Consider the following 24981-nt stretch of genomic DNA (forward strand, 5'->3'; position numbering starts at 1 on the left):
AAAGAGATCTATAGTTTTCCCGACTAATCTTTTCCTCACAAGCAAGTTCCTTATCAGAGGGGTTATTATGAAAAAGCTCTTGGATGTTGTCAAGATGCCTCCTAGCTTCCAACACTCTCTCTGAAATATGGCAAAAAGACTTTTTATTTAAATTCCTCAATTCTCTTTTAAGTTTTTTAAGTTTGCTCATCACAATAAACGTAGGGCTACCTTTAGCTTCTTTTCTCCAAGATTTACCAATAATGTTGAGAAAATTTTCATGAAGTGTCCACATGTTAAAAGAACTTGAAAGAAACATTTCTGCTAGGTTCATTAGCTCCAATTCTTACTATAGAAGGTGAGTGGTCAAAAATAGAAGGGTTGAGGAAATGTGCCATAGAATTCAAGAAAACATCATTCCAATTGTCATTGATAAAAAAACTTCATCTAATTTGCATGTTATTCTTCTTTGGCCTTTACTACAATTGCTCCAAGTTAGAAGATTTCCCATAACTTTTAGGTCATCCAACTCAGCCTTAAAGATGCAATTGTTTAGTTCTTCACAATAGGAATCACCCCACGCTGCCCCACTAACCTTTTCTTGAGGGTTCCTAACAGCATTAAAATCTCCCAAAATAAACCAAAAAGGAGTGTTGCATTATGAGAGATTGATTAACAAGATTATGCTAGAAGTATTTCCTATCCATGGGATTGTTGCTGCCATAGACAATGGTGAAACCAATATTTGTGTTTTCCTTTACAAACTATAGATCATAATGCATGAATTGGGGGTTTTCTGCCACAATATTAAGCCTAACAGTAGTTTTGCTCCGTCCAATCCAAATTCTACCTATAGAACCATCCATAGCATCACTACAATGTTCCTAACCTTCCCAAATACTATAACATACTCTATTGACATTTGAACTACGTACTTTAGTTTCAAGAATAGCCATGAGATCAATCTTATTTTCCAAATTGAAACTCCTAACCTCTTTTTGCTTGATAGAACATTAATGGTGCATTTTCATCAAATTTAATAGCTCAAATGATCTCCAAATCACACCAAAACTATATCAATGCAAAGAGGACTCAAAGAACTCTCTATCAAGCTATTGCAGCAATCATAACTCATCAAATAAAACAATCTAAATGTGTAACAAAGTCAGTGGTAAAACTATAATTATCTTGCAACTCTCTGCCATGCAACTTCAAATACATGCACATGCAATCAATTTGGATTTTAAGGCAAAAATATGAACATTGACCAAGGTAGAAAGGAGATTCCACCAACCTTGGGGTCTTCCACCACCAATTCTTCCACCAAGAAGGAATTGGATAAAGGAAAATGGCGAAAAAAAGTCAACAAGGATTAACTTCAATTTTTATATATATTCAAGTGTCTAAACTCTTACAAAAGCATGGCCATACCCTTTATATAGGGAAGAAGTGATAGCAAAATGGACTTTCGAATACAAAATCTATTATTTTTTTTTTACAAAAATCCCTTGAATTAAGCTAAGCCATGCCTTTTAGTTGCTAAAGACTAAAAGTGAGTTGCCTTTTCCCTAAATCTAGGAATCATGTCTCCTAGCTTTGCAACTAAGTTTGCATCTAGTTCTAAGCCAACTAAATACACAAGTTTGAGTTAAAATGGGCTTCAAAAGAGTCTTGGGCGGATTGGGTTTGGAAAGGCACCAGTGTGTGATGTAGTTCCCATGGATGCATGTCATTTGTTGTTAGGGAGACCTTGGCAATTTGACAGAGAAGTGACTCATAATGGTAAAAAGAACACTTATTCCTTCAAATTCAAAGGGAAGACCATTACTTTGCTACCTCTTAGTCCCCAAGAAGCTAATAAGGCTATCAAAGGGAAAGAAGCTAGAAGGGAGAATATGTATATGAATAGGCAACAAGTAGAAAAAGCTTTTTTTAGTTTGCAACTTGTCTTTGCATTACTTATACTTGAAGGGGAGATGAAACATGAGAAGAAAAAGGCCCATCCCTTAGTTCAACCTCTCTTGGCCAAATTCGAAGATGTGTTCCCACTAGAGCTTCCATCCGGCCTCCTTTCTATAAGGGGTATTGAACATCAAATTGACTTGGTTCCAGGTGCACCATTACCCAATAAACTAGCCTATAGATGCAATCCCATGGAGACTAAAGAGTTAAAAAGGCAAGTGGAAAAATTGATTGAAAAAGGCTTTGTAAGGCCTAACATGAGTCCATGTTTCGTTTCAACCCTACTTGTTCTCAAGAAAGATGACTTATATAAGATGTGTGTAGATAGTAAAGCCATTAACAATATAACCATCAAGTATAGATATCCTATCCCTAGACTTGATGACATGCTTGATGAGTTATATGGTGCTTGTGTCTTCCCTAAAATTGATCTAAGGAGTGGCTACCATCAGATAAAGATGAAAGAAGAAGATAAATGGAAGACAACTTTCAAGACTAAAGGAGGCTTATATGAATGGTTGGTTATAACCTTTGGCCTTTCAAATGCTCCAAGCACCTTCATGAGGCTTATGAGTAAGGTACTCAAACCTTTTATTAGCTCTTTTGTTATTGTGTATTTTGATGACATATTAGTGTATAGCAAAACTTGTGATGATCATGCCTTAAACTTGAGGAGTGTCTTTGATGTGTTGAGAAAAAATAAGTTGTAAGCAAAGGAAGAGAAGTGTGAATTCTTTGTAGACCAAGTTGTGTTCCTTGGATATGTAGTTTCCAAAGATGGCATCCAGGTAGATCAATCCAAGGTAAAAGCCATTAAAACTTAGCCCCAACTGAAGACTCTTATTAAAGTAAAGAGCTTCCATGGCCTTGCTTCTTTCTATAGGTGTTTTGTGCCTAATTTTAGAACTCTTATGACTCCCATCACTGAATGCATGAAGAGGAATGGGTTTGAATAGTCCATGACAGCCTCCAAAGCATTTGAGGAGATTAAAAAGAGGTTATGTGAAACCCCTATCTTAGCCTTACCTGACTTTGATAAAGTATTTGAAGTAAAGTTGGCATTGAGGTAGTCCTCACTCAAGCTAAAAGACCCATAGCTTATTTTAGTGAGAAGTTTAATGATACAAAGAGAAGATATTCTACCTATGATAAAGAATTTTATGCCATTGTTAGGGCCTTAGATCATTGGAGCCATTATTTAAGGCCTAAGCAATTTGTTCTCCATTCAGATCATCAAACTTTGAAGTTTCTTAGCAGCCAACAAAAGATAAGTGCAAGGCATGCTAAATGGGTAGAATTCCTTCAATCTTTCTCTTTTGTTTCTTCCTATAAGCAAGGAGCTTCAAATGTAGCTGCTGATGCATTCTCAATGAGACATTATCTATTATCCGTACTTGATGCACAGGTCGTTGGGTTTCAGCTCATGAAAGATTATTATCATAAAGATGAAGAGCTTGGAGAGATCTTGAAGAAGTGTTCAATGGGTGCCTATGAAGACTACACTGTTCAAGATGGTTTCCTTTTCAAAGGAACCAAATTATGCATCCCTAAGGGTTATTTTAGAGAGTTTCTCATTAGGGAGACACATGGTGGTGGGTTGGCAGGTCATTTTGGCATAAATAAAGCCTTGGAGATGCTTAAGGAACATTTCTATTGGCCTAAGATGGTCGGTGACATCCAAGCCATTGTAACAAGGTATGACACTTGTCAAAGGTCCAAATCTCATTTCAAAGCTAGTCCTTACATGCCTTGGTCGGTTTCGGAGCAGCCTTGGGAAGATCTTAACATGGATTTTGTGGTAGCTCTTCTTAGAACTCAAAGGGGGAAGGATGCAATAATAGTGGTGGTTGATAGGTTTTCCAAAATGGCTTACTTCCTACCATGCACTAAGACCGAAGATGCAAGCAAAGTGGCTGACGTATTCTTCAAAGAAGTGGTGAGACTTCATGGAATCCCTAAAAACCAAGTGAATAACTTCCTCCAATTGATCCAAAAATGTGCTTTAGAAGTCCATCAATGGCCCAAACATCCAAGCATCATTTTGAGAAGCCAAAGAGGCCAAAATTGGCTTTTAGTTACATTGGAACTAAATTAGAATTTGGTTATTTTAGTTAGGAAATATAATTCCTAAAGTTAAGGAAAAAACAACTAACTTTTGTCTTTAGTTAATTACTATGTATGAGTTTGGTTTAGAATAAATGACTTAGCTTAATTCATGCCAATTTTAGTTGACTTTTGTGGGAAAATATTGTATCCTACCACCACTTCTTTCCTATAAAAAAGGATGGTCATACTCTTGTAAAGGTTAGACAATTAATGTAACGAAAATTTGAAGCAAAGCTTTATTGGCTTTCTCTATTTTGCTTTATCCAATTCTTTCTTGGTGGAATAATTGGTGGTTGAAGACCCCAAGGTTGCTGGAATTTCCTTTGTGCCTTGGTAAATGTTTATGTTTTTGCCTTAAAATCCAAATTGATTGCATGTGCATGTATTTGAAGTTGCATGACAGAGTTGTAAGATAATTATAGTTTTACCACTGACTTTGTCACATGTTTTGATTGCCTGATCTGATAAGTTATGATTGTTGCCATAGCTTGATAGAAAGTTCTTTGAGTCTTCTTTGCATTAATACAACTTTGATATGAATTGGAGATCATTTGGATGGTTAAATTTGAAAAGAAAAAAATTGTCCCACTAAATGAATAGTGATTCTAGGGTTTTGTGTTGTGTGTGTTGTTGCAATTAAATTGATGAAAACACACCATGTTGCCTTTACCTATTGAGGAACATACCAATTTAGATGGTAAAAGAAAGGTAGAGTCAGTTCGATAGCTTCATGAGAAAGCTAGGCAAAATATTGAGAGGAGAACTAAATAATATACCAAACAAGCTAACAAAGGAGGACACATGGTGGTGTTCCAACCTAGTGATTAGGCTTTGGTGCGCATGCGGAAGGAACAATTTTCATCCTAATGGAAATCTAAGTTACATCCAAGGGGTGATGGACCATTTCAAGTCCTTGAACAAATCAACGATAATGTCTACAAATTGGATCTTCTAGGTAAGTATAATATAAGTGCTGTTTTTAATGTTTTTGACCTATCTCCTTTTGATGATGCAAATTTGAGGGCAAATTCTTCTCAAGAGGGAGGGAACGATGAAGGCATCGTGGAACCATCAAGCCATCAAAGAGATGTGCTACATATTCTAGTTAGGCCAATTAAGAGGAGAAAAGATAAAAAGGTGTAATAGGCCTTAGTAAGGGCTCATGAAGGGCTTAGAGACTAAAACTAGCTCACTTAAGGATGACTGGATGCTTGAAGGAGACAACAAAAAAGTCACCCTGATTCAGGCCTAAGCCAATGGAGAAATCAAAATCCAAAACGCACAAGTAGATTTTGAACAACCATAACTTTTGATCTAAGAGGAGTTACGAGCTTGTAACCTATCAACGCGAAGCTCGTTTCGAGCTTTATATCAACCAGCTTTGCTAGTTGCTCCTAATTTATAGGCCCAAATAAAGGTCGCTTCAGTGTATATTATGCATTTTTGTTTTATCAAATTTAAGATTTTTTGTTTCTATGAATTTTGGTCTTGTTTGTAACCAGGCTAGACTTTATTGAGCCTAATTACCATATTACCTTTTAATTAGTGTTTTGAGTAGTTAATTAGGTAATAAGTTTGGGAAGTTCGGAAGTCTATAGGGTCAAGGGTAGTTTTAGGGTTAAGTTAGCACTACACTATATAAACTAAATTTTTATCATGAGAACTTTTGGCCGACTTTTGCATACTATTAAATTACCAACCTTTAAACTTATCAAGATTTATCTTGTGGTGTTCACTATTAAAGATACAACGATTTGTTTGATTCCATATCGATTCAAGTCAAGGTTTGTGTTAACGAAATTGATTCAATCTTAGGGAAAATATCTTCTTAAACATTAGGTCTTGCGTTATATCATCAAGGTTCACGTCACAAAACTAAGAAACATCAAATCAACCATGGCTAAACAATGTCCTAAGTCAACCCCTAATTCTAGATGATAGAATTCTCTTCTTCATTAACTACCACACTGAACATAGAAAAGGTTATTTCCTTTTCTATGGATCTAATCTCCATGATTAGAGATTAAGTGTCCCTAGCCTTTTGAAAGAAAATCCTATTATTTTATTCTCTCCAAAAAAGGTAGATTGTAGCACCTAGGCTTAGCTTAGCCAACCAATTTGTCACATTCTTCTGTTGCCAAGTTAAGCTCACCAAGTTGACATACTTCAACCATGACACAACATTGTAACTCAAATTACTTAATCAAAAGATCTCCCTCCAAATTCTCCTTGTCACCAAACAAGCAAAGAATAGATGGTTAAGAGATTCCAAAGGCTTATTACAAAACACACAATCCATATCATTAATTAGACCAATTTGCATAAGATGATCTTTGGTTTGTAACTTTCCTTTCATGGCCATCAAGTAATAATAAAGTGCTTAGGGGTATGTTTTTTGAACCACAAAAGGTGATGCTAATTAACTTTTTGCCCTCTTGATCTTATAATCTCCCAAGCTAAGTGAGTAGTAAATGCTTCAGTCAAAGAAGCATTCTATTTCACCACATCATCACCTCCAAGCAAACTAAAGTTAATTTCCCCCTTGATCTCCATAAGTTCGCATATGTTAGTGCATGACCAAGCCCACATACCATCCCTAATAACATCCTCCACCAAATCAATATGACTGAGACTTGAATCATAAATCAACCCTTAACCATATATATTTGCAAAAGTGTCAAAGGGATGGCATTTGTCATACCAAAGGCTAATGTTTTTACCATCACCTACCACATAGTCAACATGGCATTTAGCCTTATCCCTAAGCTTAAGAATGCTTCTCCAAGTCCATCAACAGTTTGAGGAGTTTTAACCTTCCAAAAAGAACTTTCCTTTACATAGTGCTAAACAGCCTATTGCACCCAAATCGAGTCCTTCTTTCTCAAAGCCATATTCCATAGGTGTCTCATCATTGTTGCCTTGTTTCACCTTACCACCCTCTTGCATTTGACTTATTCCTTCCACCTTTTTTATGTTTTTCACTCGACCAACCTTTTTTCATGGTCCTCTATTAATCTCTTCTTCATTTGCTTTTTCCACCCAACCTCCCTCTTGCCTCAAATCATCCTTTGATATCTTTTCTCTCCATGTTTTAGCCTTGTTTTCCTTCCACAAATTGAAAGCCTAAGTCCCATATTATTCACCCCCACTTAAAAAAAGAGACTCCAGTTTGAGTCGACATTGTGTGATAAACCATCTAAATATAAATAAGGATCATACTAAAGTTTGTATCTTACCTTCATTCGAGGATGAAAATTTTGTTTCCAAAGATGTAGCTATTCCTACTATTCCTTTTAAGTTGATTGGCAACCATGTGATTACTTTAAAGAGTTATCATAGATTTACCTTGATTAACATAAAGATCATCCTCTTCATTAGTGTCTTTAATGTTGAAATTCTTTTGAAAGGAATGAAGATTTTCTTTATCTGAAGGTGTTTCTCTTATCTCTTCTGCTTCTTTGATTATAAAACTTTCTTCATTGAAAAGAACATATTTTTTACATGAAGTTTCCTCCAATTTTTTAACTTCTTTGTCAACTCTAGGTTTGAATTCATCCTCTTTTAATGTTATGGAAATCAAGACTCTCTCTTTTTGCTTTGGAGTGTTTCTTTCAACCTTGTTATGTACAATGATTCACTTTTTCCCCCACATGGAAGAGTAAGTGTTTTCTCGACCCTAATATGTAACATCCACATCATATTACCATGAACATCCTAAGAGCACATGACACATATTTGATGCAAATGATCAAAGGAGACTTTCCCAAATTCACACATGGGGAAGCAAAACGATGGAGGTTCGAATTCTACTTCAACAAACACGAAGAATTTGGACCCATTGAGCTATGACGGAGGCCCAATTACACAAGCCAGAGCCAAAAAGATGAAAACGACAATCATTGGGCTAGTTCAAAGTCATTTGGAGCTTATAAGGAAGAGTTTGAGCGAAGTTAAAGGTAAACTCATCGGCAACGACATGACAAGCATGGAGTTTAGTTCAAGACTTGTGCATTTAATTCAATTTGAAGAATTAAAAGAGCTTACTTTAACACAAGGAGTCCAAATACATGAATTGGTCTAAGGGCAGCAAGGAGCACGTGTTGGGCATTATCCCTAAGGTTAAATTTCATACTTAGCCGAATATGTATATGGAAGTTTGTTTAATTAGGAAAGCTTGTTTAGTTATTATCTAATTATTATTCTAGTTTAATTAGGAAGGATATTTAATTGGTAACCTAGTTTAATTTGGAAAGCTTGTTTAGTTATTATCTAATTGGTATCATCTAATTGTTATCCTAGTTTAATTAGGAGAGTACTTAGTTGTCATGAGTTGTTATTATCCTTTTTTTAAAGGATTTATTTCGTTTTTTTTAAGGGTTAGAAGCAACATATATATATGTATTAAACTCAAGATTATGGTAGCCTTGATTCTAATAAAAATCTTCAAATTTCTCCAAAGTTCTTGTGAGAGTTTTATTTGAATTCACTTCTTGAGAAAGTTGTGAATTCTTTCTTTGATAATTAGAGATCCTCCTTGTTAGATAACAAGAGGGTTCTAATTCTTTTGATTTATGCTAGATAGATCTTTGGGCAAGATTTCAATAAATTGTTATAGTTTTTGTTAGATCGATCAGCAAGGGTTATATTAGTTTGTTATCAGAGCATTGGGTCTAGTATTAGCTACATAGCCTTTAATCTTATGTTCGTGCATCAATATAAAAATTTGCATTATTCATCATCAAGTGATTCGGTAGTAGCAAATTCAACATCAAAATTCTTCATACAAGTGGTTTGGGCAACATCAAATCAAGAGGAATTGTAAAAGCACCAAAGTTCCATTCTTTGTCAATTTGCATCAAGTATCACCAAAATCACATATTATGATTCAAGCTTCAAAAGGTGTTCGAAGGCTTCCAGATCTGTTTAGCTAAGATTTTTAGTGTTAATCAGTAAAAAAAAAAAAAAGAGGAAGTCGAATTTAGTTGTGGCCGAATTTACCATTGTAAAAGGTCATAATTCAATTTTTTTTGTTAGCTCTAATTGTCAAGGGATTGTAATTTGTAATTCTCTTTAGAAAGTAAGTAATAAAGTTTAACTCAAATAAGAACTCTAAGGGGAAATTCTATGTGTGATTGTTTTAGTGATCGTATTAGAGTGTTACAAACATATTCAAGCGAAACACGTGAGAGAGTGTTAGAATATGTGTTTTCTAACATTTTATTATAGGTTTACATTATAGACCCTAAGGAGAAAGTTACCTTAAAAGCAATACAAGGAATGTTACAGAAGATGATGGCACAACAAGAGGACATGAAGAGTGAAAACTGCAATGACTAGGAAAGGTTGGAACAAGGTACCCCTAGCCGTGGCAAGACAAGAGACACAAAACACAACTTATTTGATGATTTAGAATGAGAGGTTGAAGAAGAAGGATCTACACGTTCCAACAAAGGCAAATCAAAAGATGGGAATTTGGGATCAATCAAAATGAAGATTCCAGCTTTCCATGGTAAAAGTGATCTAGAGGCATATTTAGAATGGGATAAGAAAAGGTAAAACGTGTATTTGAGTGCCATAACTACATCGAAGAGAAGAAGGTGAAATTGGCAGCCATCGAATTCACCGACTATGCTAGTATATGGTGGGATCAATTTACCTCTACTAGGCACAGAAGTAGAGAAGGCCTTGTTTCTTTGTGGTTTGAGATGAAAACAATCATGAGGAAAATATTTGTACCACAACACTACTATAGGGAACTGTACAATCAATTACAAAGGTTGAATCAAGGATCCTATAATGTTGAAGAATATCACCAAAAGATGGAGATAGCCATGATTCGAGCCAATATCAAGGAAGATAGGGAAGCTACTATGACATGTTTTCTTTTAGGTTTGAACCGTGATATTGCTAACCTTGTTGAGCTGCATCATTATATAGATTTGGAGGATATGGTACATATGGCAACCAAGATTGAAAAACAATTAAGAGTGAAAACCAAGGCTGTTTTGACCACAACATCATGGAAGTCGAACTGGAAAGGGAACAAGGGAGGGGATGTAAATACAAATAAGGGTAGATCTGATCAAAGCAAAAATAAAGAAATCATTACACCAAAAATGCAACCTAAGGATGACAAATCCAAGGATAAATCACGTGATATACAATGCTTTAAGTGTTTGGGATATAGACATAGAGTTGCACAATGTCCAAATGCAAAGGTGATGACCCTATACAATGGAGAGGTGGTGAGTGAAGATGAGAGTGAGGATGATGATGACTTGAGTGACATGCCATCATTGGAGGATGTTTCAGAAGAAGAGGGCAATGAACCAGCCCCTAAAAGACTAATTTTCACACTGGTTGTAAGACGTGCTCTAAACATGTAAGCTAAAGAGGATAAGGTACAACGTGAAAATATCTTTTATACCAGATGCATGATAGATAATAAATTGTATAGTGTGATTATTGATGGTGGTAGTTGCACTAATGTTGTTAATGCTGGTTTAGTTAATAAAGTGGGGTTGAAAACAACTAAACATCCTAGACCTTATAGGCTACAATGGTTGAATAATAGTGGGGATATTAAGGTCATGAGGCAAGCATTAATCTCATTCTCTATTGGGCGTTATCATGATGAGGTTTTATATGATGTAATACCTATGTATGCTAGTCACATATTATTGGGACGCCCTTGGCAATATGATAGGCATGTTATACATGATGGGTTTTCTAACCGATATTCATTCAACATGGATGGTAGACCTGTCAACTTGTTACCTATGGCACCTAAAGAAGTATATAAAGATAAAAAAACTTTGAGTAAATGTGAAAGTGCACGTGGAAAAGAAAAGATGCACAAGCAAAAGGAGAGCTGTTAGAAAAGCCAAAACATGTGTGCAAATAGAGAGGCAAAAGGAAAGCAAATAGAGAGGATGCACAATAAGAAAAAAATTCATGAGAGTGCGCATGCAAAAGGAGAGAATAATGTGCAAAGAATGGAAAAAAAAAAAAGGTAAAAGGTAATTTCTATACAAGAGAGAGTGAGGTTCGAAAGGCTTATTTAACAAGATAGCCTTTGATACTATTGGTATTCAAGGATGCGTGTTTATGTTTTGAATCTAACCCAATTCTTTCTTCTCTCCCTAGTTCTTTTCAAGTTTTGTTGCAGGAATTTGAAGATTTGTTTCCCGAATCCATGCATGATGGTTTGCTGCCATTGAGAGGGATAAAACGTCAAATTGAATTTATTCCTAGAGCACAAATTCCAAATCAACTAGCTTATAGGAGCAATCCCGAAGAAACAAAGGAGTTACAACGTCAAGTGGATGTGTTGTTGTCAAAAGGGTTGATTAAAGAAAGCATGAGCATATGTGTCATTCCTATTCTATTGGTGCCAAAAAAAGATAGATCATGACGTATGTGTGTTGATTGTCGCACCATCAACAAAATCAATGTAAAGTATCGTCATCTTATTCCTCGTTTAGATGATATGTTAGATGAATTGCATGGTGCACGTATATTCTCTAAAATTGATTTAATGGTTGGTCATCATCAAATTAGAATGAAAATAAGAGATGAATGGAAAACTGCCTTTAAAACAAAATATGGTTTATATGAGTGGTTAATGATGCCTTTTAGGTTAACTAATGCTCTTAGTACGTTCATGCGCTTGATGAACCATGTTTTGCCTGAATTTATTGGCAAATTCGTTGTTGTCTATTTTGATGATATACTTGTTTACAACAAATCACTTGAAGACTACATTTTGCATGTGAGGTCTATTTTTAGTGTTTTGCGTGCACAAAAGTTGCATGCTAAGGTTGCTAAATGTACGTTTTGTGTGCCTAGGGTTTTATTTTTAGGTTATGTTGTTAGCGAGCATGATATTGAGGTTGATAATGAAAAGGTTAAGGCTGTTGAATCTTGGCCTACACCTAAAAATGTTAGGGATGTTCGTAGTTTCCATGGCTTAGCTAGTTTTTATAGGCATTTTGTACGTGATTTCTCTAGCATAGTCGTCCCTTTGACAGAAGTTATTAAAAGGAGTGTTGGTTTTAAGTGGGGTGATGAACAAGATAGGGCGTTTCATATGCTTAAATCTAACTTAATTTCTGCTCCAGTTCTTGCTTTGTTTAACTTTGATAAAACCTTTGAGATTGAATGTGATGCTTCGGGAGTAGGTATTGGCATACTTTAGTGAAAACTTGAATGGCACAACATTGAACTACTTAACATATGATAAGGAAATGTATGCATTAGTGAGGGCATTAGAGACGTGGCAACACTACCTTATGCCTAAAAAGTTCATTATCCATACCGACCATAAAAGTTTGAAGTATCTGAAGGGTAAAAACAAACTCAATAAGTGACATGCAAAGTGGAGTGAATTTCTTGAGTCCTTCCCATACGTCATCAAATATAAGCAAGGTAAGGTAGTGTATATCCATCAAGGCAATGCAACAATTCACAAACTCAAATTTGGAAATTAATGTTCATATGGCACAACAACACTTTGTCTTCCAATTTAATCAATCAAATGACCTCCAAAACATACAAATGATAGATCATTGGAAATGATACTCAAAGAGCTTTCTAATGGTATATTATAGCAATCACAACTCAATCAACAAGGCATTCAAAACTTGTTTCAAAGTTTGATGACAAAATCTGAAAATGGCAAAATCACACACTGTGAATAGTATCCAGACATACAACACATATTCACACTTTGGATTTCAAGGGTAACAAGAAAGTTAACTAAGGCATAAAGGAAATTTCCACCAACCTCGGGGTCTTCCACCACAAATTCTTCCTCCAAGATGAATTGGATAAAGGAAAAAAGCAACTAAAGAAAAGCTACAAAGCTTTACTTGAATGTTTCATTATCAAAGAAGTCTAGCCTTTACAAGTGAAAATCCACTTTCATATACAAGAACAAGTGGCGGAAAAAATTGGGCATTAATTTGACATGGAAGCTTTTCCCTTCATTTGAGCTTAGCCATTCATTCAATACTAAGGCCATACCATATTAATTGAAGAAAACAACAAAAGGGAACAACTTTTTCCTAAAAGGTGGAACTATGTCCACCAACTAAAGTTACTTGCTTCCCTTTTAGTTGCAATCCAACTAAATGGGCTTCATGACATCTTGGGCTCCATTTAATGATGAAGGGCTGCCTTATCTACTTGGGCTTCAAGTGGGCTTGTAGTTGGCTTTTTGGACTCATTTAAGCTTCCATTTCATTAAGGCCTTAGATGCAAGTAATAAGATTGCACCCAAAAGTAAAGTTGGGCCAAGGTGGAAAGAGCAATGAATCTTTGGGCTTGCATGGAGCTAATTCTTCATTCTCAATGGTGGCTTGAGCCAAATGGAGATTTGATAGAGACTTGGAAGCTAGGGTTGGAGAGGTAGCCAAAAATACATCATAAGGAAAACGTTGTGGATGATGCATTGTCAAGAAGGTACACACTTTTTATTACTTTAAATGCTAAATTGCTTAGTTTTGAGCATATTAAAGAGTTGTATGCATATGATCATGATTTTAGCAATGTGTATAATGCATGTGAGAAATTTGCCTTTGAAAAATTTTATAGGCATAATGAGTACTTATTTCGTTTGAATAAGTTTTGTGTACTTAAGTGTTCTTTACGTTTGATGTTAATTTGTGAGGCATATGATAGAGGTTTGATGGGTCACTTTGGCATAGCTAAAACTTTAGATGTTTTACAAGAGCACTTCTTTTGGCCTAACATGAAATCTGACATCTCAAGTATTACACTAATTGTATCACATGTTTGCAATCTAAGTCTAAAGTGCATCCACATGGTTTGTACACGCCATTGTCTGTTCCACATTCACCTTGGGTAGATGTTTCTATGGTTTTGTACTTGGACTACCTAGGACTAGACGTGATAATGATAGCATTTATATGGTGGTTGATCGGTTTTCTAAGATGACACACTTTATTCTATGTCATAAAATTAATGATGTTTTACATGTTACTGATTTGTTTTTTAAAGAGGTAGTACGTTTGCATGGTATGCCAAGAACTATTGTTAGTGAAAGGGATACAAAATTTTTGTCCTATTTTTGGAAGACCTTGTGGGTGAAATTAAGAACGAAGTTGTTATTTAGTACTACATGTCGTCCACAAACTGATGGTCAAACTAAAGTTGTAAATAGAACTTTAGGGCAATTATTGCATGCTATCATAAAAAAAAATGTGAAGTCTTGGGATGAAAGTTTACCCCATATAGAGTTTGCATATAATAGGGTTGTGCATTCATCCATGCACCATTCACCTTTTGAAATTGTGATGCATATTCGACCACCTCATCACTTTCGGCCTCCAAACCTACCCCAAGCCTACTTACCATAGAAGAAGCCAAGGAGCATGAATTTCCAGCAATGCACCAATCTGAGGATGTCAACCTTCTTCATTTTTGGCCCAAAACCACTTTTGGGTATAATTTCATTACATGTACCGAAGGCCCAAGTGAATAGTTTTCTCCAATTAATCCAAAAATATAACTTTTGAAGTTCCTCAATAGCCCAAACGTCCAAGCATCATTTTGAGAAGCCCAAAATTGGGTTTTAGTTATATTTTTTTTTTGTAAGTAATAATAATTTATACCAAAGAAAGGATATACAAGAGGCTTATCTAGGACAAAGCCCCTAGATTAAGCTTAACACAAGCATACCTAGGACAAGCCCCTAGGTTATGCCGAAACAAACAATAAAGCTCTAAAATACAAACAATGGAACAAAAAGATCTAAAGATACATCTCAAAATAATCACTTTAAAGGGAAATACCAAACTATGCCTACTCAAATATTGTATGAGGGATACCCCAATTGTTTGCAATTGACACATTCTCATTAGACTTATTCACTTTCTTTAAACAACTTATCTTTACTCTAACACAATCTTTGATAAGAATTGTGACTCTCTCCTTTGGTACTCCACCTCTTCTAAAGCAAATATCATTCCTAGCCTTCCAAATGTGGTAGACGGTTGCACCAAAACACACCTTACTCAAAATATTCTTGAAATTGTCCTCCTTCCATTTGCTAGCCAATTCTACAATCAAAGTGATCCACGACATGAGATTGAGATGTTGATTACATAGGTTAAGCACTTCATTCTAGATTTAGGAGCTAAATGCACACCTAAAGAAAAGATGATCTATGCATTCCGGTTCTTCATTGTACAAAAGGCAAGAATTGTGAGAGATAACACCGAAACTCACTAATTTCGGGATACCTGAATCATAGATAATCCTAGGTCTATATTTACAAGTGCATTCTATGCTCCTCAATAACTTCCTTCATAAGTGCATTCTTAGGGATACCTGAATCATAGATAATCCTAGGTCCATATTTATCCAACAACGGTCCATGAGGGTGTTAATTGTCATGCCAAAGAAAAGTGTTTTCCCCATTTCCAATGATCTTCTTAAACTTGGTCTTTATTAGTTCCCTTAGGCCTAGGATCTTCCTCCAAACCCATGAACTCTCACTATTAGGATTTATTTCCCAAAAACATTTACCTCTTAGCTTGTTGGTTTTAAGCCATTCCACCCAAAGAGAATACCTCTTGTCATTAAGAATCTTCCACATGTTCTTTATTATGGCAGCTTTGTTCCAAGATTTGCTCCTCATAATACCTAAGCCACCCTCTGGTTTTAGTTACATTGGAACTAAGTTAGAATTTAGTCGTTTTAGTTAGGAAATATCATTCCTAAAGTTAAGGAAAAAGCAACTAACTTTTGTCTTTAGTTAATTACTATGTATAGGCTTGGTTTAGAATGAATGGCTTAGCTTAATTCATGCCATTTTAGTTGACTTTTGTGGGAAATATTGTATCATTGCTATTCATGCCTCTTATATAAAGGGTGGATCTTCATTTGTAAAAGTTTTGGTTTTGCTCTTGAATGAAAATTTGAAGAAAACTTGTTAGCTTTTTTTCTCATTTCTTTTATCCAATCATTCTTGGTGGAAGATTGATGGTAGAAGACCCTAAGGTTGGTGGAACTTTCCTTTATATCTTGGTTAATTTTCTTGTTACCCTTGAAATCTAAAGTGTGAAGATTTGAATGTGTGTTGTATGCCTCGAGTACTGTTCACAGTATGTGATTTTGTAATTTCAAGTTTTTGCCAGTAAACTTTGAAGCTAGTTTTGAATGCATTATTGATTGAGTTGTGGTTGACATTATATAAAGTTAGAAAACTCTTTGAATGCTTTTTCTAATGATATATAATTTGCATGATTTGGAGGTAATTTGATTGGATAAAAATTGAAGACAAATTGTTGTTGTGCTAAATGAATAGTAACTTCCACAATTGAGTTTGTGTGTTGTTGCATTGTCTTGATGGAAATGCACCATTTGGTATTAGAGCCTAGGCTATTTTTGTGATTTGTTGATTGTAATCTTCTTCTCGGATCTACTATTCATGACCGAAATGTACTGTTCACAGAACCTTAATTTTGCTTAAACACTTACCAATACTCACCCCACCCTTAAACACTCATAACCATTAGTCTTCACTAACCACCCTCTACCAAAAAAAATGTCCTACAAGAGAACTTCATCCTCTTCTTCTTTACCTCCTCACCTTTGGGAGTTTGGCCAAAAGAGATTGGAAGGAGAAATCCAAGAACTCAAGAATGAATTTAGAACCCAAATAACTCAAATGATGCAATTGATTAGAGACTTGGTTATCACTCAAAACCAAGCCAACCTCCCATTAAACTAAACCCCACCTCCACCACAACTAGCCCCACAACCTTATCCAAGGAGACACAATAGACCTCCTCCTAGACATCATAGAAAGGAATTGATTCTCCCTAGTGGTTTAAGTGATGAAGAACATGAAAGACCACCAAGGACAAATAATGATGATAATAAGGGATTAAAAATTGATATCCCGAAATTTGAAGGAGAGTTATTAGTTAGTATAAGAGCTTTGCATCCCAAGCCTCTTCCTCATGAAGAGCAAAGACTTCACATTTTTCAATCAAGGTGCACCATTGCAGGTAAAATGTGTTCTTTAATTATAGATAGTAAAAGTTGTGCAAATGTAGCTTTATCTACCTTAATGGAAAAACTTGGATTACCTACCATACCTCATCCTCAACCATACAAGCTCTAATGGTTGAGTAATGGGACCAGCCTCCAAGTAGCCAAACAAGTGCTTGTTTCCTTCTCTATTGGTAAGCATTATAATGATGAGATTTTGTGTGATGTGATTCCTATGGATGTTTGTCACTTGTTGTTAGGAAAACCATGGCAATTTGATAGAGAAGTGAGTCATAATGGCAAGAAGAACACTTACTCCTTCAAGTTCAATAGGAAGACCATCACTTTGATCCTTCTTAGCCCCCAAGAAGCTAATAAGGCTATCAAGGGAAAATAGTCAAAAGGGAGAGTATGTATATGAATGGGCATCAAATGAAGAGAGCCCTCTTGCATCTATAACCTATTTATGCTCTACTTAAGCTTAAAGGGAAGATCAAGCAAGAAAAGAAAGAAGCAAATCCCTTAGTGTAACCTCTTTTGGCCGAATATGAAGATGTTTTTCCCGAAGAGCTCCCACCTAACCTTCCTCCTCTGAGGGGCATTGAACATCAAGTAGACTTGATTCTGAGAGCACCATTACCAAATAAGCTAGCCTATAGATGCAACCCCATGGAGACCAAGGAATTGCAATGACAAGTAAAATAATTGATTGAAAAAGGCTTTGTAAGGCCAAGTATGAGTCTATGCTCGGTTCTAACCTTTCTAGTGCCCAAGAAAGATGACTCATTAGGATGTGTGTGGATAGTAAAACTATTAACAACATAACCATCAAGTATAGGTATCCTATCCCTAGACTTGATGACATGCTTGATGAGCTACATGGTGCTTGTGTCTTCTCCAAGATTGATCTAAGAAGTGGCTACCATCAAATAAGGATGAAAGAAAGAGATGAGTGGAAGACAACCTTTAAGACTAAATGAGGCTTATATGAATGGTTAGTTATACCCTTTGTACTTTCAAATGCTTTATGCATTTTCATGAGGCTTATGAATGAGTTACTCAAAGCTTACATTGGTTCATTTGTTGTTGTTTATTTTGATGACATATTAGTATATAGCAAAACTTTTGATGATCATGTCTTGCATTTGAGAAGTGTTTTTGATGTGTTGAGAAAGAATAAGTTATATGCAAAAGAAGAGAAGTGTGAATTCTTTGTAGACAAGTTGTGTTCCTTGGATATGTAGTTTCTAAGGATGGCATTCAAGTAGATCAATCCAAGGTAGACGCCATTAAAACTTGGCCTTAACCAAAGACTTTCACTAAAGTTAGGAGCTTCCACGGCCTTGTTTCTTTTTGTAGGCGTTTTGTGCCTAATTTTAGCACTCTCATGGCTCTTATCACTGAATGCATGAAGAAAAATGGGTTTGAATGGTCCATGACAGCCTCCAAAGCATTTGAAGAGATTAAAAAGAAGTTATGTGAAATTCCTCTTGTTTTTCTCCTTTGTTTCAGCATATAAACAAGGTTCTTCTAATGTAGTTGCCGATGCTCTTTCAAGAAGGCATTACTTGTTATCCATTCTTGATGCAAGAGTTCTAGGTTTTTTAACTTATGAGGTAATATTATAATGAAGATGATGAGCTTGGGGAGATCTTGAAGAAGTGTTCCAGAGGGGCATATGAAGGCTATTCTGTCCATGATGGTTTTCTTTTCAAATGAGCTAAATTATGCATCCCTAAAAGCTCTTTTAGGGAACTTCTCATTAGGGAGACACATGATGGTGGATTAGCAGGTCATTTTGGCATAAATAAGACCTTAGACATGTTTAAAGAGCATTTCTATTGGCCTAAGATGGTGAGTGACACCCAAGCCATTATTGCAAGTTGTGGCACATGTCAAAGGTCTAAGTCTCATTTCAAACCTGGTCCTTACATGCCTTTGCCTATTCCAAAGTAGTCATGGGAGGATCTTAGCATAGATTTTATTGTGGCTCTTCCAATAACTCAAAGGGGAAAGGATGCTATAATGGTGGTAGTAGATAGATTCTCTAAAATGGCACATTTCATCCCTTGTTCCTAGACTGAAGATGCTAGCAAGGTGGCTAATTTGTTCTTCAAGGAAGTGGTAAGGCTATATGGAATTCCAAGAACCATAGTTTCGAATCAAGACATTAAGTTCTTGAGCCACTTTTAAAGGACATTATGGAGCAAAATGGGAACCAAGCTAATGTTTAGCATCTCTCATCACCCTCAAACCGATGGTTAAACTGAAGTAACTAATAGGACTTTGGGAACAATCTTAAGGACTTTGGTTAACAAACACTTAAGGGATTGGGACTTAAAGATTGCTTAAGCTGAATTTTCCTACAATAGGAGTCCAAGTGCAACAACCGACCACTCTCCATTTGAGGTAGTCAATGGACTTAATCCCTTAACTCCTTTGGGTCTAACTTCCCTACCTCGTGATGTGCAAGTTCACAAAGATGCTAAGGAGAAAGCTGCTGCCATGAAGAAGCTCCATGAAACCATTAAATTTTAGATTATGAAGGCTAATAAAGCTCACAAGAGGAAGATCAACAAGTATAGAAAGTCATCCCTCTCCAAACCTGGTGACTTAGTTTGGGTGCATTTAACAAATGAGCGATTTCCAAGCAAGAGGAAGAGTAAACTTGCTCCAAGGGCTGATGAACCATTTGAAATGCTTAAAAGAATGAATGACAATGCATACAAGGTGAACTTTCGGATGAGATGGGAGGAGTATCGACCACCTTCAATGTTGGGAACCTTTCACCATACATAGAGGATAACCACCTTGAGGATTTGAGGGCAAATCCTTCACAACCCAGGGAAGATGATGCATATTTGACCACCTCATCACTTTTGGCCTCCAAGCCTACCCTAAGCCTACTTACCACACAAGAAGCTAAAGAGCATGAATTTCCAACAATGCACCAGCCTAAGGATGTCAACCTTCTTCATTTTTGGCCCAAAACCACTTTTGGGTATAATCTCATTACATGCACCCAAGGTCCAAGTGAATAATTTGCTCTAATTGATCCAAAAGTGTAACTTTTGAAGTTCATCAATGGCCTAAACGTCCAAGCATCATTTTGAGAAGCCCAAAGAGCCCAAAATTGGGTTTTAGTTACATTAGACTTAAGTTAGAATTTAGTTGTTTTAGTTAGGAAACATCATTCCTAAAGTTAAGGAAAAAGTAACTAACTTTTGTCTTTAGTTAATTACTATGTATGGGTTTGGTTTAGAATGAATGGCTTAGTTTAATTCATGCCATTTTAGTTGACTTTTGTGGGAAATATTGTATCATTGCCATCCATGCCTCCTATATAAAGGGATGGATCTTCATTTGTAAAAGTTTTGGTTTTGCTCTTGAATGAAAATTTGAAGAAAGCTTGTTAGTTTTTTTTCTCATTTCCTTTATCCAATCATTCTTTGTGGAAGATTGGTGGTGGAAGACCCCAAGGTTGGTGGAACTTTCCTTTATGCCTTGGTTAATTTTCTTGTTACCCTTGAAATCCAAAGTGTGAAGATTTGAATGTGTGTTATATGCCTCGGGTACTGTTCACAATATGTGATTTTGTAATTTCAAGTTTTTGTCAACAAATTTTGAAGCTAGTTTTGAATTTCTTGTTAATTGAGTTGTGGTTGACATTATATATCGTTAGAAAGCTCTTTGAATGCTTTTTCCAATGATATATAATTTATATGATTTGGAGGTCATTTGATTTGATAAAAATTGAAGACAAATTTTTTTTTTGGTAAATAATAAATTTATACCAAGGAGAACAGGATATACAATGGCATATCTAAGACAAAACCCTTAGAAAGTCAATCACAAGCATACCTAGGACATACCCCTAGGTTATGCCGAATCAAACACCCATAAACCAACTTTGAACAAAGCACATGACATCAACATAAACCTAAAACAAAACACATTACAAGTCAACATCACCCTATGGCTATTCAAAAATTACATGAGGTATACCCCAATTGTTTGCAATTAGCACATTTTCACTAGTCTTGATAACCTTTTTCAAGCAAGATACTCTAACTCTAACACAATCTTGGATAAGCATTATAGCTCTTTCCCTTGGTAATCCACCTCTTCCAAAGCAAATGTCATTCCTAGCCTTCCAAATATGGTAGACGGTCGCCCCAAAGTATAGCTTACTCAAAATATTTTTGAAGCTATTCTCCTTCCATTTGTTGGCTAATTCCGCAATCAATGAATCCCACGAACTGGAAATGAGTTGTTGATGGCAAAGATTAAGCATTCCATTCTAGATTTGGGTGCTAAAAGCATACCTAAAAAATAGGTGATCCATGCTTTCCGGATCCTCATTGCACAAAGGGCATACATTGTGGGATATAAGGTCGATTCTTACTAACTTGTCCCTTGTCATTAGTTTACCTCTAATACCCAGCCATACAATGAAAGAGTGTCTTAGGAAGTGCCTTTTAAACCATACAAGATTGTGGTAAATAACCTTGACTTTCCTACTTCTCATTACCTCCCATGCCGATTTGATAGAGAATGTGCCATTAGTATTAGGAGACCATATTAAAGAATCCTCACCTCCCATTGGGCAGCAAGGGAGAGCTTCCTTTATCTCTATAAGGTGGCAAGAATTAGCCACTGGCCATTTCCACCCATGCTCATCAATGACTTCACTTACTGAAGCATTCTTAGGGATTCCTGAATCATAGATAACTCGGGTACCATACTTATCCAATAACGGTCCAAAGGGGTGCCAATTATCGAGCCAAAGAAAAGTGTTTTCCTCATTGCCAATGATTTTCTTGAACTTGGTCTTCATTTGTTACCTAAGGCCTAGAATCTTCCTCCAAACCCATGAGCTCTCATTATTCGGTTTGATCTCCCAAAAATATTTACCTCTAAGCTTGTTTGCCTTAATCCATTCCACCCAAAGTGAATTCCCCTTATCAAGGAGGATTTTCCACACATTCTTAATGATGGCAGCCTTATTCCAAGCTTTGCACCTCATAATGCCAAGACCACCCTCCACTTTAGGAACACACACCTCATCCCAAGCAACTTTGGCCTTTTTCCTATCCATAGAAGCACCACTCCAAAGAAAGTTCCTTAAAATTCCATCTATCTCCTTATGAACACTTGAAAGAAGAATAAAAAAAGATGACCAATACACTTGAATGCTAAATAGGATAGCCTTGATAAGTAAAAGTCTACCCGTATAAGATAAGAATTTGTTACGCCAAGAAGAAATTCTCCTAACAATCTTATGAATGAGCAGCTTGCAATCACTTCTTTTAAGCTTTGAAGAAGTTATTGGTACCCCTAAATACTTGAAAGGCAATTCTCCCATCTCCATATCGATAAAATCCGAGAGTTTGATCTTCTCCTCTTAGGGAATCCCGGAGAGGTATATATTGCTTTTGTTGCAATTCATTTGGAGATCGGACCATTCATGAAAAAGAATTAAGGATTTTTTCATGAGAGCAATAGAATCAACATCTGCCCTACAAAACAAGATAAGGTCATCGGCAAAACACAAATGAGTTAAATTGTTCTTCTTACATTTCCAATGATGACCAAAAGAAGGAATATTCTTGAGTTCTCCAAGCATGCGGGAAAGGATTTCCATTGCCATGACAAATAGGTAAGGGGATAACGGGTCCCCTTGTCTAAGACCATAAGAGCTCTTGAAGAATCCCACCAATTCACCATTTATTCCCAAGGAGAAAGAAGGAGTTGTGATGCAACTTCTAATCCAACCAATGAATTTTCCGTGAAAGCCAATTGCTTCAAGGATAGCAAGGATGAAGTCCCAATGAACCGTGTCATATGCCTTCAAAAGATCAATCTTCATAACACACTTCTTGTCTTTGCTCATTCTATGGTAATTATGCATAAGGTCTTGACACAACATTATGTTCTCTCCAATGCATCGTCCTCCCACAAATGCTCTTTGGGCTTTATCAATGAAATTCGGGAGAATGACTTTGAGCCGATTTACAAGGATCTTAGAAATGCATTTGTAGATGGTATTACAGCAAGCTATTGGCCTATAATCCTTACACCTTGAAGAGTTAGCAACCTTAGGGACAAGAGCTAAGATAGTACAATTTACCTATTTAAGTAGATGGCCCGAAGAGAAAAAGTGTTGGATAGCCTTAACCACATCACTCCCAACAATTTCCCAAGCAACTTTAAAGAAGAAAGCACCATACCCATCCGGCCCCGGAGCTTTATTGTTGTCCATGGCAAAAATGATAGATTTGATTTCCTCCTCCTCCACTTCCTTGATCATGTTCTCCTTTTCTTGAAGCTCTAATAGGAAATTTAGCAGCCTTCGAATTTCCTCAACATTAGAATTGCATGAATCCGAAGAGTTGAGGACTTTCTTGAAATAGCTAACTAATTCCTTCTTCACATCCTCCATATTACTCACAAAGGTCCCATCATCTAGGCACACACCATTGATAAAGTTCCTACTCTTACGAGCTTTGATGCATTTGAAGAAAAATTTTGTATTTTGATCTCCTTCTTGAAGCCATTGAACTTTAGCTTTTTGGCGGGTTAGAGATTCTTCAGCTCCACAAAGACTTGTGTAGTTCTCCAACCAAACCTTTTCTTCCTTAGCTAAGTCTTCATTTAGTGGGTTACTTTGGAGTCTATTTTGAAAATCCTCCAGCCTATCTTTTGCTTCTTCCACCTTTTCTGAAATTCTCCAAAACCCCTCCCTATTTAGCCTCCTTAAATCTCCTTTTAATCTCTTAAGCTTGCTAATGAGATTATACATAGGGTTACCTTCAATGTCCTCTTTCCAAGCCTCTTTCACTATATTAAGGAAACTTTTATGAGTTGCCCACATGTTGTAGAATTTAAATGGGACCTTCCTTCTCTTTTCACAACCTCCACAAGTCACAATACAAGGGGAATGGTCAAAGATGGAAGGGTTGAGAAAGTTGGCTAAGGATTCCTCAAAAGCATCTTTCCAATGTTCATTTACTAGGGCGTTATCCAACTTGCAAGTTATCCTCCTATGTCCTTCACTACAATTGCTCCAAGTGAGCTGATTTCCCATATAACGAAGATCATCAAGGTTTGCTTCCCCACAACACTTGTTTAAGTCATCACAATAAGTATCTCCCCATGACACCCTTCTAATTTTCTCATTCGGACCCCTAATTGTATTGAAGTCGCCCATAATTAGCCACGGTTCTTCCCCATCTGATTAGAGAACCTAATTATTTCCTTCCATAGCCTTCTCCTTTCCAATGGTTGGTTATGCCCGTAGACTATAGTTACAGCTATAAGAATGTTCTCCTTTACTAACCAAGCCTCCCCATGAATGAATTGGGGGTTTTTCTCTATAATATGTAATCTGATGGTTTCCTTATTCCATCATAACCAAATTCTCCCATTAGGGTACATATCATTATTATTAGCATACTCCCACTCCTTCCAAATATTACCATTCACTCTACTTAAGTTATCATTCCCCACTTTAGTTTCCAGCACAGCCATTAATTCAATGTTATTATACTTGATGAAGTGTCTTACCTCCCTTTGCTTGATAGGAGCATTGAGGCCCCTAATATTCCAACATGCAATCTTGGTCATTTGGATAAAGGGGGAGGGGAATTTGTTTTCTTAAGCTTTGCCAATTTTTTCCCCAGGTTCATGGTCTTCATGTCCACTTCCTTCTTCCTAAGATCTATCTCATCTACCTTTAGCTTTCCGCCAAATGGGACTATTTTTGGAGAGCCCTCATTTTCCAAGTCCTCCACACCATTTGTGACGGTTCCATCACCCTCCGAAACAATTCCACTTGCTGCTGTAACTTGACTATTCTTGGATGTGCTAGCTGCATTCATATTTTCTTTTCTTGCCGAAATAACACCTTCATTG

At 36.3% G+C, this 24981-nt stretch overlaps 1 protein-coding gene across 1 annotated transcript; it reads left to right on the forward strand.

Moving 5' to 3' along the window:
* Positions 1-9764: 9764 nt before the first annotated feature.
* On the forward strand, positions 9765-12244 carry LOC123195649. Its single transcript, XM_044609469.1, has 4 exons — positions 9765-10429; positions 10526-10841; positions 11216-11391; positions 11686-12244. The coding sequence occupies exons 1-4, from the start codon at positions 9765-9767 to the stop codon at positions 12242-12244; spliced, it is 1716 nt and encodes a 571-aa protein (XP_044465404.1).
* Positions 12245-24981: the final 12737 nt, after the last annotated feature.

Source organism: Mangifera indica, chromosome 14 (assembly GCF_011075055.1).
Source record: "Mangifera indica cultivar Alphonso chromosome 14, CATAS_Mindica_2.1, whole genome shotgun sequence".
Taxonomy (NCBI): Eukaryota; Viridiplantae; Streptophyta; class Magnoliopsida; order Sapindales; family Anacardiaceae; genus Mangifera; species Mangifera indica.

What these genes read in the sequence shown, in the direction of transcription:
- LOC123195649 (XM_044609469.1), top strand. Translation starts at nt 9,765, where the DNA reads ATGAGGAAAATATTTGTACCACAACACTACTATAGGGAACTGTACAAT. An exon ending in GTAAGACGTGCTCTAAACAT is followed by an intron (nt 10,430 to 10,525) that starts GTAAGCTAAAGA and finishes TGATGGTGGTAG; the next exon opens with TTGCACTAATGTTGTTAATG. An exon ending in GATGTGTTGTTGTCAAAAGG is followed by an intron (nt 11,392 to 11,685) that starts GTTGATTAAAGA and finishes GATGCCTTTTAG; the next exon opens with GTTAACTAATGCTCTTAGTA.